Raw genomic sequence first — 18,716 nt, forward strand, 5'->3', positions numbered from 1 at the left:
TTTCCATCCTTACACTCTCAGTCTCTGTCTTTTTTTTCTGAGGTGTGTCTCTTGTAGATAGCACTCTAGTATATATGGGTCATGTTTCTTATCCAGTCACACTATGTCTTTTGACTAGATCACTTAGTCCATTTAAATTTAAAATTATTATAGATATTTGTTTGTTGCTGTTTTAATTTTCTTTATGCCTATGCTCCCCTCTCCTTTTCTTCTTCTTGAAATAGTCCCTTTTACATTTCTTGCATTGCTGGCTTGGTGGTATTGTACTCCTTTAAGATCTTTTTGTCTGGAAAGCCTTTTGTTTCACATTCAAATTTATGATAGCCTCACTGGATACAGTAGTCTTTGATTTAGGACCTTGCTTTTAATGACTTTGCATACTTCATGCACTCACTTCAGGCCTGAAATGTTTCTTTAGGGAAGTTAGTTGCCATTCTAATGGGAACCCCTTGTATTAATTTTCTCTCTCTTGAGGCCTTTAAGATTCTTTGTTTTTAACATCTGCCATTTTAATTGTGATGTGTCTACATGTGGGTCTCTTGGAGTTCATCTTGATTAGGATGCTCTGTGCCTCCTGAACTTGTGTAGCATTTTCCTTAACCAGGTTGGGAAAGTTTCCTGTCATTATTTCTTTAAATTTGTTCTCTATTCCTTTCTCATCCTCTGCCTTTTCTGGCATTCCTATATTTCATGTTGTCCCAGAGCTCCCTTAAGCTATCTTCCTACTTTTTTTTTTCTTAAATAAATTTTTATTGTTCATATTATTACAAATGTTCCCCCCGCCCCCACCATTGCTCTCCTCCACCAGGTTCCCACTCCACCCTCTGCCCTTTCCCCACTCCCCATTCTCCTCATTCATAGGTGCACAGTTTATGTTCAGTCTCTTCCCACGCCCCCTCTCCTTTTCCCCAAGAATCGTCAGTTCACTCCCCTTCCATACCTCTGATTCTATTATATTCAACAGTTAATATTGTTCATCAGATTTTTTTTTTTAAATTTCCTTGATTTTTAGATTCACTTGTTGATAGTTACATATTTGTTGTTCATAATTTTTATCTTTATTTACTTTCTCTTCTGAAAGAACCCCCTTCAGCAATTCATATAATTCTGGTTTGGTGGTGATGAACTCCTTTAGCTTTTTTTTATTAGTGAAGCTCTTTATCTGACCTTCGATTCTGAGTGATAGCTTTGCTGGATAGATTATCTTTGGCTGTAGGTTCTTACCATTCCTCACCTTGAATATTTCTTGCCATTCCTGTCTGGCCTGCATGGTTTCTGTTGAGAAATCAGCTGACAATTGTATAGGTGCTCCTTTATAGGTAACTACCTTCTTTGCTCTTGCTTTTAATATTCTCTCTTTGTCTTTTGCTCTTGGAATTTTAATTATGATTTGTCTTGGTCCTCTTTGGATTCCTTTTGTTTGGAGTTCTGTGCACTTCCTGGACTTGTAAGTCTAATTCTTTCACCAGGTGGGGGAAGTTTTCTGTCACTATTTCTTTCAGTATGTTTTCAATATCTTGCTCTCTCTCATCTTCAGGGATCCACATAATTCTTTTTTTTTTTTTTTTTTTTTTTTTTTTGAGGTAAGTCCGCTTTTTATTAACTACTTGAGAGGGATGAAGCGGGAGGAGTGGGTGGCTCCAATGCCAGGCCTGCCGTGCTTCACGGGCTTGTAGGTGATGGAGAACTCACCCAGGTAGTGGCCAATCATCTCAGGCTTGATTTCCACCTGATTGAAGGTCTTGCCATTGTAGACGCCCACCATGCTGCCCACCATCTCTGGCAGGATGATCATGTCCCGCAGGTGTGTCTTCACCACCTCTGGCTTCTCCATGGGCGGGGCCTCCTTTTTGGCCTTGCGCAGGCGCTTCAGAAGCGAATGCTGCTTCCTCCGCAGGCCCCGGTTTAGCCGCCGCCGCTGCCGGGCACTGTACAGCTGCATCAACTGCTCATATGACATGTCAAGCAGTTGATCCAGATCCACGCCGCGGTAGGTGAACTTGCGGAAGGTCCGCTTCTTCTTCTGCTCCACTTCCGCCATCTTGTCTGTTCCCCGGAAAAGGGACCCCCATAATTCTGATGTTGGTTCGCTTGAAGTTGTCCCAGAGGTTTCTTACATTATCTTCAATTTTCTGGATTCTCTTGCCTTCTAGCTTCTGTGGAGGAGTGTCCTCTGGCTCTTTATGTTCCAACTCTTTGACTTGATTCTTGCAATCTTCCATTCTGTTTTTAGGACTCTGTATAATATTTTTTATTTCAGTCAATGTATTCTTTATTTCTTGTTGATCCCTTATTATTTCTTGTTGATTCCTTATTAATTCTAGTTGATCCCTTTTCATATCCTCATAGGTCTTATCCATCTTTTCTAGGAAATTCTTGAGAAACCTTATAAGCGTAGATTTGAACTTTATATCCAGTCGCTTTTTGTCCTCCATTTCTTTCATTTGTAATCTATTTTGTCTCGGCATTTTTGCAGCTTTCCTGAATTGGTAGCCTTAAAAGTCTCTGTGTTCTGCTTGGATGGGGTGGGGTTTCAGGGTGGAGCCTGCAGCTTTGGCTTTCATCAGTCCTGCCCTATTCGGGTCCTTCAGTAATCATTGCAAGAGCCTCTGAGAGAAAGGTGCCCTCAATTTTCGCCTGCTGCCAAACAGTCTATGCTCTCCCCCCAATGAGCCTGGTATTGGGGTTCAGTTCAGTTGGAAGTGAGATTGGAGGTGGTGTTCAGAGCAGTCTGGAGCCCCTGTCTCCTTCCCGCCAGGGCAATCCCGAGGCACAGCCGACCGTCCTTTCTCTGCGTGCAATGTGCACGCCGCCGGGACCTCCTTTCGCCGCTCCCCCCGGGGCTCCGCCTCACAGCCCAGCTCCCTCTGGATGAGCCTGGGTCCCCAGGGTCTGGCCTAGAACTGGGGTTCAGAGCAGTCGGAATTGGGGCCCAGCACAGTCGGAGCGTTTATCTCCTTCCCGCTAGGGAACGCCAGCCAGGCACTCAGCCGCCCCCTCCTCTCTGGCTCCATCCTCTCTGCGCACGCCGCATGTCTCCGTACCTTAGGCTTTTACAGCTCCTCCGCGCTTCCTTCTGGTTTTCTCCTTGCTTCTCGTTAAAATTTCCAGTCAGTCGACTTTCCTGTAGTTCTGGGTAATGTCCATTTTATATTTTAGTTGTATTTTATTGAAATTGTTGTGTACGGCTGCGGCTAGGTGTTTACTTGTCAGCCATCTTAGCTAATTCTCTCTCTTCCTACTTTTTAATTCTTTTTTCTATTTGCTGCTCTAATTGTGTATCTATTTCGAACCTTGTTTTCCAAGTCACTGATTCAGTTCTCTGCTTCATCCAATCTGTTTTTAATTCCTTCCAGTGTGGTCATATCAGATATATCATTCTTCATTTCTATCTGGTTCTTGTTAATGACCTCTATATCCCTTCTCATGCTATTGTAATTTGCACTAAAGTTCTTTAACATCTTTATAACCATTGTTTTGAACCCAATTTCTAATAGATTGCTTACCTCCATCTTATTTAATCTTTTTCTGGGCATTCTTTCTCTCACTTTGGGGTTAATAAAAGAGTAACATGCAAATTAATGCCACTACACACACAAACCACACCCCCAAGCCACACTCAACAGCCAATCAGGAGCAAATATGCAAATAAACACAAACAAGATGGCTACGGCCACAGAAAGCAAGAGGGCTTGGGATTCCCTGGTAATGGAGGAAGCCAAGCTTTCCACCTGCCCTTGCTGGCCTAGGCCTCCACTCAAGACTACAAAGTTTAAATGATAAAAGATACATAAACCCCAACAGAAATGGCTACCACCATGGAGCAAGCAAAAGGCTTAGCTCTGCTCCAGGCTACAAAGTTTCAATTGTAGATGATTAATAAATTCCAGATACCAGGGCCTCTGCTTGGGTCTCCAGGGGGAGGGAGAGGGGCCATGGCCAGCCTACAAACCACCACAGGCCCCTTGCCCAGCTGCACCACACCCCAAGGGAACTCCCATCCTGATCTTGGACACCCTTCAGGGCAAACCAGCTAGCCCCAACCCATGCACCAGGCCTCTATTCTATCTAATAAAAGAATAATATGCAGATTGACCATCACTCCAACACACAAGATGGCCACCACAAGATGGCCAGCAGGGGAGGGCAGTTGGGAGGGACCAGGTCTGCAGGGGAGGGCAGTTAGCGGCAAAAAGGCCAGTAGGGGAGCAGTTTGGCATCAGTCAGGCTGGCAGAGGAGTGGTTAAGGGGTGATCAGGCTGGAAACCAGAAGTGGTTAGGGGCAATCAGGAAGGCAGGCAAACGAGCAGTTGGGAGGCAGTAGTCCTGGATTGTGAGAGGGATCCCAGATTAGAGAGGGTGCAGGCTGGACTGAGGGACTCCCTCTCCTCCCCCTCCTTCCCCCATGCACAAATTTCATGCACCAGGCCTCTAGTCTCTTTATATTTGCTTCTATGTATTAGACAGAACTGCTATGCCTCCCATTCTTTGTGGGATGGCCTTACATTAAAGGTTTCTTGAAGTGTCCAGTGGTATAGACTCTGTTCATCTGAGCTGGATGCTCTAGGAATGCCCTTTGTATGTGTTGTTTGGGTTCTCCTGTTGTAATTGGGAATTGACTGTTGATGCCTCATGTGGGAGGGATCTCCCCTCTGACTTTTTGCCAGTGAAGTTCAATCCTAATGTCTTCATGCCATCTGTCCAGTAGTCAGGGACTCCTTAGCACAGAGTCTGGGTCTGCCTTGAGTCTTATACCTTGATTAACCCTATTCCGGGCTGTACTTCCTTTTCCCACAGAGCTGGTACCACAGGTGTTAGCTGCAAGCACTTGAGGCCCTGCTGGCTTTTGCCTCGCTGAGCAGTCTGGGATGTCTATTGGATGGGGGAACCGAACTGCTGTTTCTGACTAATTAGATCAGGCAAAGACTCAAAGCATCCAGAGAACCACTCTACCTGCAGACTAATTGGATTCAAAGTATCCTCAAGCAATGGTCCACAGGTTCGGTAAGAGGTTTTCCAACAGGGTGGGACAATTGCTTCTGCCAAGAGGCTAATTTTTATTCTTAGTTTCTTTCTAGGACTCAGAAACTCCACATGGTGGGACAGAAGAACATCCAATATTATGGATCAACTGTCTTTACCCCAGGCAAAAATATCAGGATAGCACAGGTTTACCTGAGAAAGATGACCTCCACAGAATGAGGGAATAATTCAGCAAAGGTGTCTGCCTTCCAAGCCTTATCCCTGGACCCTAAACCCTGGCTTATGTTTATACAGCTCCAGTCCTCTCTGCCCACCCTTTGCCAGAGCACAAGGTGAGTGGCTGCACACAGAATTTTGTGCGTTGGCCCTTTAAAAGGGTGCCTGCATTTCCATCCCTCTATCCCTGGCAGAAAGCAATCCAGCTGATTTTCACAGCCTAATGTTACGTGGATACCTTTCTCAGTTCTGGTCCTCTATACTCGGGTGCCTACCTTGAGGATTAAACCTCGAGTTCTCAGTGGCAACCCCCAACAGCTGAGATATCTCTCCGTACTTCATCTGCTGTCTGTGGGAACACATGCCCTTTTGTACCTCTGCCCTTCCTACCAGCCTTTATGTGGTCTCTGTTTTCTGTCCTTGGTTACCAAGATTCTCTCCAGGTAGTCCTCAGTTCATTTTTCAGGGTGGTTCTTCTGTATTTTGCTATATTTCCATTTTGGTCCTGGGAGCGTGTCTGTGAGCTTCCACTTACTCTGCCACCATTTTTAATCCCTTTAGACCATTCATTTTAAATACCCAGTAGAAAAATTTGGTTAATCAATTAAATTACATTCAAAACATATGTAAATACCATTAACAAATAATTTTAGAAGAAGGAAAGCCTAAATCCAAAAATGGAATCTGCAGTTCTGGGCAATGAACCTGAGAAACAAGGGGGAGGCAGTCAACTAACTACATCATCAAATTGCCAACCTTAATGACTTAAAGGCTGATAAACAAAACCTAACCAAAAAAACTAAAGGAGTAGCAGCAAGTGTGAAGGGAAAAAAGAGTAGAGATGATTAATTCCATCTTGCCACTGGACTACTAACAGAAAAAAAATTCTTATGCAGATTTCACTGTTTAGTATATTTAAACTTATCATAAACCCGATCTAGAATCAGACAAACCAGACTGAATATCCCTGGACCAATCATCAAATTGTTCTTGTTCATACAGTTTAAACTGCTCTAAGAGATCTTCAGCACTTCGATGGAAAGTTCGATATCCTGATGAATCAGACAAAACAGCCTCTGCTATCTTGATGGCATCATCCACCTTAATAAGCCAAATTATAAGGATATTATTTAAAATCTAACAAAATTAGCATAAAATAAGCCCCATTCTCTGATTTTAGAAATTATTTTCCCATTCATCTATAAATAGTATAATAGAAGATTTTCCAGTGAATATAAAAATATCAACCCAGGACAGCAAAACACAGAGAATAATGCATACAAGGCATAATCTGAAGGTTAAAATAAGGGAAATTCAAGTGAAACTCCAAAAATTTTGCAATACTCCTAAATATATTAAGCATCACTTAGATACTTTGCTAAATGCTCTGGTTAATATCTTAAACAATGATAAACGCAATTTGAATGGCAATTTAAAGGAGAGAAATTCCTTCATAACTACAAAGAACAATGTAGCACCTTAGAAAGCTGAGAAAATTAAGCAGCATCAAAGTAAAACATCAAAAATACAAACTTGAATAAGTAAAAATCTCAAACATGTTAGCCTTAATAGTACCCTATAACAGTGCTCTCCTTTTGAATATTTTTTACAAAGACACTTACCTGGAAAACTGCAGTTGTAATGATAAATGGTTTGATAATTATCTCCATACAAGGAATGAGAAGAACCATTACAACCTCCTCAGCACACTTTTTCAGAATTCTACTTTTCACATAAAAATTTAATGGATATACGAAGGAAAATAGAAAATGTCTTTTAATGTTTTCACTACAATTCTAGAGTAACTTCTATATTAATTTAGCAGATTTTACAATTAATGTTCTTCAACCTTTATTCCAATTAATACCTTCAGTTCCAACTGGCGAACCCAAACTATATTATTAACAACCTCTGAAAGGTTTTTGCCAGAAAGTGGCCCAGATGCATCACCAGGTATTCCTTGGCTCCGGTTCTCAAAGTCTAATCGAAAATCTATAAAATTTAAATCAAATAAACGATTAGACACATTTAGCGAAGATTTCCTAAAGGCTTTTGATGTTCCAAGAACTATGTCAAATATCATTGATAGAAAAATAATAAGAGTTGGTCCCTTAAATGTAGACTTAATCCTAAATAGTATACAACATAGAAAAAAGTGAGCTACAAAAATATTTTCTCCAGCAAATACTATAATCTCTGATAAACTTTTACCTTTAACTGTGTCCATAAGCCTTGCCAGTAAAGTTTCTCGTTCTAACATCAATTCTTTGCTTATAATTGGACGCTTCACCAACTCTTTGTATTTCAGAAATGCTTGAAGAAGCTAATATAAAATAAAATAATATATGTTTATCCCAAGTGGATTAACTTGGTATATAACATATATTTCCTAAAATAGACTAGAGAAAGTATTAGATGTAAAATATTTCAGTATTTTACCTGTTGTGGACTATCTTGAATTTCTGAAATATAATTTTTCAATTTTCCTGCTATTCTTCATTCCACGGGTATAATAATTTTTTCATATTGAGACACTGCAGCTTTCCACAAATGCTAAATAAATTGTCAATATTGTTAGACTTTAATATCTAAAAACTGCCTTTAAAAGAACAACACAAACAGGAAATTATATTTAGAAACATATATATTCAACCTCAGTATATGGATTATATTGCACTGGATTCGGGCCAGTAAAAGGTTCAAATACTAGAGCCAGGATTTTCTCTTCATTAGCAGATAAAAAATGGAGAAGCTTCTCATGAATTATTCTAACATCCAAGACCTAAAACAAATATTAAAAATAAATTTATTTAAATAAATAAATATGCACAAATAAGTCTAACACCCAAAGATACTGAGCAAGAATTTCTTTACCTAGGTCCTCTGAAATGAAAACTGAAACTATAATTTTCAGAATTACTCATCAATATTCAGAGTGATAAGCAAAGACATACTATATTAACATATCAATCAGTGTGCTCAAATCTAGTGAAAAAATATAATATCTAAATATTTTTAAATTTTGCTTAAAACTCATATATATTATAGCTCATCTCCTCCTTATTATAGTACTTATGACAGTCATAATTCTGCATTAAATTGCAATCTGATAATGAAACAATATCAACAATTCTTTTATGTACCAGTTACAAACTACCGGAAAACAAATTATATTTTGTATCTAAAATTTTCCCAGTAATCAAGAGATAATCAAAAAGGTTAAGTAAAAACACTATAATCTTCCATGAGTCAGAAATATCTATACAAACTCATGATTTATTTTTATCCTGATAAAAACAAAACATCAATTTAACAATTGTGGCCTAAAAGCATTGATAACTAAGTAAAATGTAACACTTCCTCAACCAGATTTTTGTTGCTAAATACCATTTTTTACTAAAAAGACCCAGGATGTTTGGAAAAATTACTAATTCCAGGTATGAGACAAAAATATAAAAGATGTGCTGGTACATTTTGGGAGGCTTGAAAGTAAGGAAATTGTTAAAGAAACACTGTAATAGATGGAAACAAAATATAACACCTCATGGGTTCATAATAATTCTACTAAAAATCATTTCATTGATCACCAATGGAAATTACTATGATACTAACTTATTTATTCATTTTTTTAAAAGTGATAACTAAAAGTAATTGTCTATCCAGTTATTCCTATACACACTTTATTTCAGAGTAACTAATAAATGGATGAGGAAAAGTTCTTCCACCATCACTAAAAATGTAGAAAGAACAACAGAATTAGAAAGTCCCCATTTTATATTATCTCGTAATCAGTAATGGCTGCTAAAATCATTAAGAAAAAAATGGAGAGCTGAAACCGGTTTCGTTCAGTGGATAGAGCATCTTCCTGTGGACTGAGAGGTCCCAGGGGCATGTGCCTTGGTTGCAGGAGGCAGCTGATTGATGTTTCTCTCTCGTTGGTGTTTCTGGCTCTCTATCCTTCTCCCTTCCTCTCTGAAAAAGTCAATAAATTTTTTTTTTAATGGAGAGCATTATAACAGATGATCAGGCTTAACATACCTGAACCCACATATCAAACTAAAAGTTGGAAAGTACCTATAAAGCAGCTGAGACAATCAGAAAAATTGAACACTGGTTAGATATAAAATAATGCTAGGAAATAGTTATAATTTTGGTGAATGTGAGAGTGATATTATGATTATGGTATTAAGGATGAAAGTATATGATTTCTTGAATTGGCTTTTAAAATACTCTAGAAAAGCCCAAACCAGTTTGGCTCAGTGGTAGAGCGTTGGTCTGTGGACTGAAAGGTCCCAGGTTCGATTCTGGTCAAGGGCATGTACCTGGGTTGCGGGCACATCCCCAGTAGGGGGTGTGTAAGAGGCAGCTGGTCGATGTTTCTCTCTCATCGACTTTTCTAGCTCTCTATCTCTCTCTCTTCCTCTCTGTAAAAAATCAATAAAATATATTAATAAATAAATAAATAAATAATACTCTAGAAAAAAATAAAAGGAAGGCAGGTTAGACAAAGATGGAATAAGAACTAAATAATGTCAAAGGCTGTTGAAATTGAGCAATGGATACATTGGTATTCATTATACTATTTTACTTTTAAATATGTTTTTTAAGTTTTTCATGGTGAAAAAGGTGTTTTTTTTTTTAAATCCCCCAAAGAACTGTGATTCCTGGCGGCAGAAAAGAAAAAAAGTCAGATTTGCAATCTTTTCTTCTCATTTTGCCTATCCCTTCAAGCTAAATATATGTCCTATACTGAAATTCAGAAGTAATGAAAATTAAGCAGCTATTTAAAATATTTCCACTGAGTGATCCCCTAAAGAAGCTGTCCTGCTTACAAACAATCTCAATAGGCAAGGGAATGTCTGATAGCTTACCTACATGGACAAGTGGGCTGATTATCTTTTTTATAACAAAGAATGAAACAGAAGTCAGAATTCACAGTTGAACACACACCAAAGAGAAAGGTGGAAACCAGCATTGACATACCAGATGACTGTCAAACTATTTCACATGAACTTCAACCCTATTCTCTCCCAAAAATATAAAGAGTTTCTATCAGATGTAGTGCTTATAAATCATAAAATACATTCATAAATGTGAGGGCCTGCTGAATTCACACGTAAAGAAGAGCCAAGCCCGTGCCCGCGGGCTTAGTGGTTAGAGTGTCAGCCTGGGAACAGAAGAGCCTCAGATTCCATTTCCAGTCAAAGGCAAGTATATGGGTAACAGGCTCAATATCTCTCTCTCTCTCTCTCTGTCCCTTCCCTCCCCCTTCCACTTTCTCTGAAAATCAACGGAAAAAATATCCTCGGTGGGAATTAACAACAAAAAAGACAAAGAGCCAAATAATCTAACGATACCTCTTCAAGGCGTTTGCCAAGTTTGTCCAGTGTTTCAGGGAAATACTTTCCACTTTTCCATGGGTGAGGAACATAGCGCTGCCACACCTGGCCTGTGAGGTGATTACAGGCGGTCACCCACTGTTCACAAATGGAAATCCCAGCTTTCAGATTTTCCTTCACAAGATAATAAGGATCTTCCCATAGACTCAGAGTTCCCAACTTTCTCTGAACAAATCTTCCAAATGAACCACCTAATAAAATATAAAGCAAGCTTCTTCATGGAAATGCCTTTTTACAAAATAATTATAGAATACATGCCTACAACAGAATTAACATACAAATTAGTAAACTAAGGTTGTATGAAATATCACAATGTCCACCTTAAATCTGCACTGTCAATAACAAATATTTTTTAAAATTACAAAATAAGTTCTAAATTAATACATGCATAGGGACTAAAAATATATATAAATTTAGTTATATTAATGACCAAAAAATGCGACACATGATTTAAATTAACCAACTATATGCAAATATCAATTTAAATAATTCTGTATTATTTGCTTTCAGGGTTACTTGAAGCAACAATTACTACTTTAAGAAGCATTCTTAGTAAGAACTTAAAGAAAAAGAAACAGAAAACAAAATAAAACAGGCTTCCAAAATTTCAAGTTTATTCTTTACTAGTTAGTACCTATGATGTCTAAGAGATGCAGCATTCGTGACTCAGGGTAATGATCATGCTCTATTTGTCTCCACACGTCATCGACAACATCCCGAGTAGTCTCTACCAGGTCAACGACTTCCAGTAAGGATAGACTGTCCAAAACTCCTGAAACCAAAATGCATTCATTTTTAAATATAATCAGTTCTATACTTTGGGTACTATAGTCAAAATGTTCTGACTTTTTCAACTGCTAAAACTCTAACATTGTCATATTATTTTCTCCTTTTTCTATCAGATATATTGTTATACAAATACTCTTTAAGTACCTTCACAAACATAAATTTCATGTAAGCCAGAAAAAAAAAATAGGAATTGCAAAAAAAATCTATCCATTTATTTTTAACCTTGGCCTAATTTTCTTTAACTTTGGATGCATTTATTTTATTTACCCAAATAAAGGAAGCCATAATGCCATATATACAATAACCAATGTAGCTGGCATATCTTCATTTACTGCATTGTATAATGTTACCAATAATACAAGGCTTATTATTCTATATTTCATCACTGTTATAAAAAGAGTTTGAAATTATTCCAAATATTTATTAAAATATTTTTAAAATAATATTACAAACAAATAGAAAATTACTTTATATTTATTTTGAAAAAAATAGATATTTTTATAATTGTAATTAAAATGGTCACTTATTTGACCTCTCTTAAATACATCAAGGCATGATCAATCAAATAAGTAAAAACTAAGGCTTTTTAAGTTATAAATTACTTCAAAAATGCTACTCTGAATAAAGTGAACATTCCTTCAAAAGAACATATATTACCTCAAAATAAATAAACCTCTGTTAGTGTTTTAGGTTTTTGTTTTTCTCTGTCTACCTGCAGAAAAGTAATTATGTTTGAGACAAATATTTATTAGAGATTACAATCTAACTTTTAAAACTTTTAGATTTTTTAAAAATATATTGTTGTTAATTTCAGAGAGGAAGGGGGAGAGAGAGAGATACAGAAACAGCAATGATGAGTGAGACTCATCCATCAGCAGCCTCCAGCATGCCCCCACCAGAGTTCTAGTCCATGACCTAGGCAAGTGCCCTGACCTGGAATAGACCCTGATCTCCTCGTTCATGGGTCAGTGCTCAACCACTGAGCCACGCTACCTGGGCAAAATGTTTAGATTTTTAGCTTGTACTCATATTAAATATACATCTTAAATAAGCCTTGCTATTTATGAAGGATATATTTTGTTTGTAATCATTAAGTAATGATTTTAAAACAGATAAATTTTTTAAACGTACAACTCTAAAGTACTTTTATCAAAAGCGTAACATATAATATATATGAATTACATACTCTTGAAATTGTTTCAAATAATTCTTTAAAATAAATGGCTCTTTCTCTATTACTCTGTTTATTTCCACGATGAGTTTGTTCTATCCAAAACTGGAACTCATCATTTTGTGTAAGAATACCTGAAAAAGTGAAAAGGAAAAAAACATGTCAATTGAAAATGAAAAGCCAGAAAGTAATTTGGTTTATTCGCAGGTTTTGAATATTTCCTGTTTTCTTGAGATGCATTGAAAAAAATATTTTGTAATTTCTATCAACAGAAAGTTTTTACTTGAATCCACCAGAAATAACAGCACCAAATTTATACTTCACATTGTTTATTGCTGAGAATGATTCCTGCATGCTTTTGTAAGCCTAACAGACATATACCGTCTACTTATATCTATGAATTTGCTTCTCAGACACAAATCTTTCCTAAATTTAATTCCAAAACGATTCATACTACTGAATATGATTTAATCAATGTTTGCAATTTAAATTCAAAATACAAGCAAGTTAAAATAGTTTTACTTTTAAATGTGCTTTTACATTTTCCAATGAACTAGATGATCTCTACTTGCCTAATCACATGCTGAAATGAAAGCACTGTTCTTTCTTAGTCTGTGGAACTAAAAACGCATTTAATTTACTAATTAAGCAATAAATACATTTTTCCCAATATTTTAAAATAATATCTTATGTATGTCAGATGAGTAATAATTTAACTATAAACATAAAATTATAATTAATTTCAGATAAACGTTTTAAAATACAAGTAACTGGCCTATTATCTTTACAAAGTATACAATTAGGGTCAATCCTCATTATTCAAGAATCATATTTTCTATTCCTTTGAATTGCACATTATTAAAGATTACACGTTTGTCTTCCCCAAATCCATTTGAATCTATTCATATAACAGAGGCTCAGGCTCAGAGAAGACCCAATCTTGTGGAAATAAAACTCTGAAGAAATATATTAATTTACTTATAAGACAATTATTTTGTCTTTGATTAAGCTATCATTATATACCTCGTGTGTCATCTTCCTTAAATTTCAGTTTTGATAAATTAGTGTCTGATCTTCCTAGAACTATACCCAATCCAGCTTCTAGTTCACTCAAAAGATTCTGAAATTTGGGATCAAAGTTTCTACTCCATTCCTGATCCTAATAAAAACAGACAAAAGCAAACACTGATCAAAAGCTTACCAATCAAATTGACTTCCTAAAATACTATCAAAGACTAAGCCCACATATGCTTATTTCACTCAAAGCTTGACACGACCTCTGTCTCATTGTGGGAGAAAAAAGAAGTCATTACGGCAATGTATGAGCTTACGTGGATTGCATTTTATGTATTTCTCCAATCTTCATCAAAGCTTACTTTATTATTTATTTTTTTATTTTTTTTACCGTTCTTGTTGGAAGTAAGCCGTTTTATTTTTATTTTATTTTGTTATTTTTTAATAAGTTTTTATTGTTCATATTATTACAAATGTTCCTTTTTCCCCCCCCTACCATTGCTCTCCTCCACCAGGTTCCCACCCCATCCTCTGCCCTTTCCCCTCTCCCCATTGTCCTCATCCATAGGTGCACAGTTTATGTTCAGTCTCTTCCCACGCCCCCTCTCCCCTTTTCCCCAAGAATCGTCAGTTCACTCCCCTTCCATACCTCTGATTCTATTATATTCAACAGTTATATTGTTCATCAGATTTTTTTTAAATACATTTTATTGATTTTGTACAGAGAGGAAGGGAGAGAGATAGAGAGTTAGAAACATCGATGAGAAAGAGTCATCGATCAGCTGCCTCTTGCACACCCCGTACTGGGGATATGCCTGCAACCAAGGTACATGCCCTTGACTGGAATCGAACCCGGGACCTTTCAGTCCCCAAGCTGACGCTCTATCCATTGAGCCAAACCGGTTTCGGCGTTCATCAGATTTTTTAAATTTCCTTGGTTTTTAGATTCACTTGTTGATAGTTATGTATTTGTTGTTCATAATTTTTATCTTTGTTTACTTTCTCTTCTGAAAGAACCCCCTTCAGCAATTCATATAATTCTGGTTTGGCAGTGATGAACTCCTTTAGCTTTTTTTTATTAGTGAAGCTCTTTATCTGGCCTTCGATTCTGAGTGATAGCTTTGCTGGGTAGATTATTTTTGGCTGTAGGTTCTTGCTATTCATCATCTTGAATATTTCTTGCCACTCCCTTCTGGCCTGCATGGTTTCTGTTGAGAAATCAGCTGACAATCGTATAGGTGCTCCTTTATAGGTTACTACCTTCTTTGCTCTTGCTGCTTTTAATATTCTCTCTTTGTCTTTTGCTCTTGGAATTTTAATAATGATGTGTCTCGGTGTGGTCCTCTTTGGATTCCTTTTGTTTGGAGTTCTGTGCACTTCCTGGACTTGTAAGTCTAATTCTTTCACTAGGTGGGGGAAGTTTTCTGTCACTATTTCTTTCAGTATGTTTTCGATATCTTGCTCTCTCTCATCTTCTGGGACCCCCATAAATTCTGATGTTGGTTTGCTTGAAGTTGTCCCAGAGGTTTCTTACATTATCTTCAATTTTCTGGATTCTCTTGCCTTCTAACTTCTGTGGAGGAGTGTCTTCTGGCTCTTTATGTTCCAAATCTTTGACTTGATTCTTGCGATCTTCCCTTCTGTTTTTAGGACTCTGTAAAATATTTTTTATTTCAGTCAATGTATTCTTTATTTCTTGTTGATCCCTTATTATTTCTTGTTGACTTCTTATTAATTCTATTAATAGTTTATCTCTTTTCATATCCTCAGAGGCCTTATCCATCTTTTCTAGGAAATTCTTGAAAAACCTTATAAGCATAGATTTGAACTCTATATCCAGACGCTTTTTGTCCTCCATTTCTTTTGTTTGTGATCTATTTTGTTGTCGCATTTCGCAGTTACAGGTGGGATGGGGTTTCAGGGTGGAGCCTGCAGCTTTGGCTTCTGTCAGCCCCGCCCTATGCGGGTCCTTCAGTGCTCCCTGCTGGCGCCTCTGAGAGAAAGGTGCCCTCGATTTTTGCCTGCTGCCAAACAGTCTATGCTCTCCCCCAATGAGCCCGGTATTGGGGTTCAGTTCAGTTGGAAGTGGAGTTGGAGGTGGCATTCAGAGCAGACTGGAGCCCAGTCTCCTTCCCGCCAGGGCAATCCTGCGGCACAGCCGACCGTCCCTTCTCTGCGCGCAGTGTGCACGCCTCCGGGACCTCCTTTTGCTGCTCCCCTGGGTTTTGCCTTACAGCCCGGCTCCCTATGGCTGAGCCTGAGTCCCCGGGGTCTGGCCTAGAACTGGGGTTCAGAGCAGTCGGGGGCCCAGCACAGTCGGAGTTTTGTCTCCTTCCCGCTAGGGAACGCCCGCCAGGCACTCAGCCTCCCTCCTCTCCGCTCCGTCCTCTCCGCGTGCCGCGTGTCTCTGTACCTTGGGCTTTTCCAGCTCCTCCGCGCCTCCTTCTGGTTTTCTCCTTGCTTCTCGCTGTAGAATTTCCAGTCAGTCAACCTTCCTGTAGTTCTGGGCAATGTCCGTTTTATAGTTTAGTTGTATTTTATTGAAATTGTTGTGTGCGGCTGCGACTAGGTGTTCACCTGGGCGCAGCCATCTTGGTTCTCCATCAAAGCTTACTTTAAAACTTTTTTAATTAAAAGAATATGCACTTTAAAAATTAAAATACTAATGATATTAATAGCATATAAAGTAAAACTTACATTTCTATTTATGAAAGTACTTATCCAAATAGTCGAAGATTAAAAAAAAAAAAGTGACTATACAGCTACTTTACTCACCTTTAACAACATTGGTGCAAATACCTGCCGCACTGCTTGATTAAGGGAATTTATAGGTGATTCTAACATCGATGAAACAAGAATGTTGTTATGTAGGTTCTGATCAGTAATCACTTCAGGTCTCAGCTTGAAAAACACCAGCACTTTATCCTTTGTGTCAGCAGAATCAATCTAAAGTGATAAATTATTTTAATTTTATCTTCATAAAAGTTAATTTTTTTTATGCAAAAATCCATATGCATTTATTTGTAGGTCTTAATACAGCAAAATGTTAAAGAAAATTGAGAACACTGCTCATTTTTCTAATTTAATTTGACATATAAAATGGAATTTCTTCGGAAAAAAAGATTTGCATGAAATTTATCTTACCTATGATTTATGCTCTAAGTACATTAAAAAAAATCAGCAACCAGCTTCCTCTGTTTAAATTGAAATGAACGTGATAAATAAATAACTTTCTATTATGTAGTTGCAAAGAGAGTCAATAATCCTTTCAAGAAAGAGACTATTTCGTTTCCTCCCAACTTGGATTCACCGTAAACACGATCCACAAATGTTATTGGAACCTCGCCAATAGTATAATTCAACTGTCTTGCTCGAACAATCATTTCCATCTGGAAAACGTAGCCTTTAGAAACACATTTTTCTATTAATTTCTGTAGAACTTCTTTTCGATATAACCTGAAACTTCCTGTTAAATCAGATGCTCCTGGTCTCAGCAAAATCTGAGTTATAAAATTGGCCCCACGGCTGATTAATTTTCTTTTCAAATCCCAGCCATAAACACCTCCATTTCCTTTGTAGCGAGTTCCAGAGACAATGTCAAAATTACCTTCTTTTTGCTTCCTAATGAATTCAGGAATAAATTTTGGATGGTGTGAGAGATCAGCATCCATAATAATTATGTAATTTCCTGTGGCATGTTTCATTCCGTGTATATATGCAGTTCCTAGTCCCAACTTTTTCTCCCGTGGTCTTAGAAGAATTTTGTCTGATCCATAGATCTTCTCCAACTGTTCAGCAACTTCCCTTGTTCCATCTGGGCTCCCATCATCTATGATTATAATTTCATAGTTGATTCCACTCTCCGAGAAGCTCTTCACCAGCAGCCACACGATGAGCGGCAGGTTCTCGCGCTCGTTGTAGGTGGGCAACAGCACTGAATACTTGTCCGGTCCCGGGAAGCGCCCCTCCGGCTCCCGACGAGAACTCGGAGGAGTACGATTTGCTGTCTTGGAGGCCATGGCGGAACTCCGCGGGACCTAAAAGTTAATTTTTAAAAGAAATGTTCCCTAATATATTGTGTCCCTCTAACGTTATCACTTGGGGAAATGGTTATATAAAAATAATTATATAGCATATCACAACCAATCTATCTCCGCTCCTGTCTAAGACTAAGACCTGGGCTCTGCCCTGACTGGTGTTGGTCAGTGGGTAAAGCCTCGGAGTGCACACTGGAGGATCTCAGATTCGATTCTTGATCAAAGGCACGCACCTGGGTCCCAGGTTCAGCCCCATCCCCAGGTGAGGTGCAGGGGGAGGCAATCCACCCATGTGTCTCTGTGCATCTTCCCCTCCTTCCACTCTCACTAGAAGACTCAGTGGAGAGTCCTCAGGTGATGATTAGCAACAACAAAAATGGAAATGTGGCCCTCACTGGTTTGGCTCAGTGGATAGAGTGTCAGCCTGTGAACTGAAGGGTCCCAGGTTCCATTCCGGTCAAGGGCATGTACCTTGGTTGTGGGCACATCGAACCTGAGACCCTTCAGTCCGCAGACCTACGCTCTATCCACTGAACTACACCGGTTTCGGTCAGAACACATTTTTAGAAAAAGATGCCCTGCCGAAACCGGTGTGTTTCAGTGGACAGAGCATCAGCCGGCGGGCTGAAAGGTCCCAGGTTCTATTCTGGTCAATGGCATGTACCTTGGTTGCGGGCACATCCCTGGTGGGGCCATGCAGGAGGCAGCTGGTGGATGTTTCTAGCTCTTTATCCCTCTCCCTTTCTTGCTGTAAAAAAATCAATAAAATAATTTTTTAAAAAGGAAAAGAAAGAAAATATACCTGTAGCTGGGTGCTAGTGCTTCCTCTCCGCCCGCACTGTGAACAGACCACTCTCAGAGTCCGGTTGCACAACTCTAAAATGGAACATACTGATGCAGAATTTTTGGGAAGAATGAATCCACGGACAGAAGATGGTATAACAAAGGTGGAAATTTATTAAAGAAGAGGTACAGATTCCCACCGGAGGAAGGGGAAAGAACTTCACCATACAGACTCCCACGGGGAGGGGGAAAGGGTCCCACTGAGTTCCTTTTCCCCAGGGTTTATAAAGGCTGCAGGTCTGTGTGCCTTGATATGATATGCCT

The 18,716-nt window shown here is 38.4% G+C and overlaps 5 protein-coding genes across 5 annotated transcripts; all 5 read right to left on the reverse strand.

The window, feature by feature from the left end:
• Positions 1–1,555: 1,555 nt before the first annotated feature.
• Positions 1,556–2,066, reverse strand: LOC118713293 (40S ribosomal protein S15). The gene has a single exon (XM_036427712.2). It carries the CDS (start codon positions 2,039–2,041, stop codon positions 1,604–1,606), a length of 438 nt encoding a protein of 145 aa, XP_036283605.1. The 5' UTR covers positions 2,042–2,066; the 3' UTR covers positions 1,556–1,603.
• A 3,986-nt stretch (positions 2,067–6,052) lies between these two features.
• LOC118713294 (cytoplasmic dynein 2 heavy chain 1-like) lies at positions 6,053–7,879 on the reverse strand. The gene is made up of 4 exons (XM_045577619.1): positions 7,639–7,879; positions 7,411–7,522; positions 7,067–7,191; positions 6,053–6,300 (listed from the first exon to the last, which is right to left on the reverse strand). Exons 2-4 carry the CDS (start codon positions 7,457–7,459, stop codon positions 6,124–6,126), a joined length of 351 nt encoding a protein of 116 aa, XP_045433575.1. The 5' UTR covers positions 7,460–7,522; positions 7,639–7,879; the 3' UTR covers positions 6,053–6,123.
• On the reverse strand, positions 7,832–11,359 carry LOC118713794 (cytoplasmic dynein 2 heavy chain 1-like). Its single transcript, XM_036428672.2, has 3 exons — positions 11,233–11,359; positions 10,557–10,789; positions 7,832–7,981 (listed from the first exon to the last, which is right to left on the reverse strand). Exons 1-3 carry the CDS (start codon positions 11,255–11,257, stop codon positions 7,832–7,834), a joined length of 408 nt encoding a protein of 135 aa, XP_036284565.1. The 5' UTR covers positions 11,258–11,359.
• A 1,011-nt stretch (positions 11,360–12,370) lies between these two features.
• Positions 12,371–16,513, reverse strand: LOC123651897 (cytoplasmic dynein 2 heavy chain 1-like). The gene is made up of 3 exons (XM_045577841.1): positions 16,348–16,513; positions 13,582–13,717; positions 12,371–12,692 (listed from the first exon to the last, which is right to left on the reverse strand). The coding sequence occupies exons 1-3, from the start codon at positions 16,414–16,416 to the stop codon at positions 12,523–12,525; spliced, it is 375 nt and encodes a 124-aa protein (XP_045433797.1). The 5' UTR covers positions 16,417–16,513; the 3' UTR covers positions 12,371–12,522.
• Positions 16,514–16,561: 48 nt separating this feature from the next.
• LOC118713386 (dolichol-phosphate mannosyltransferase subunit 1-like) lies at positions 16,562–17,606 on the reverse strand. The gene has a single exon (XM_036427853.2). The coding sequence runs from the start codon at positions 17,589–17,591 to the stop codon at positions 16,809–16,811; it is 783 nt and encodes a 260-aa protein (XP_036283746.1). The 5' UTR covers positions 17,592–17,606; the 3' UTR covers positions 16,562–16,808.
• Between the last annotated feature and the right edge of the window lie 1,110 nt (positions 17,607–18,716).

Source organism: Pipistrellus kuhlii, unplaced genomic scaffold (genome assembly GCF_014108245.1).
Source record: "Pipistrellus kuhlii isolate mPipKuh1 unplaced genomic scaffold, mPipKuh1.p scaffold_m20_p_9, whole genome shotgun sequence".
In the NCBI taxonomy this organism is placed as follows: domain Eukaryota; kingdom Metazoa; phylum Chordata; class Mammalia; order Chiroptera; family Vespertilionidae; genus Pipistrellus; species Pipistrellus kuhlii.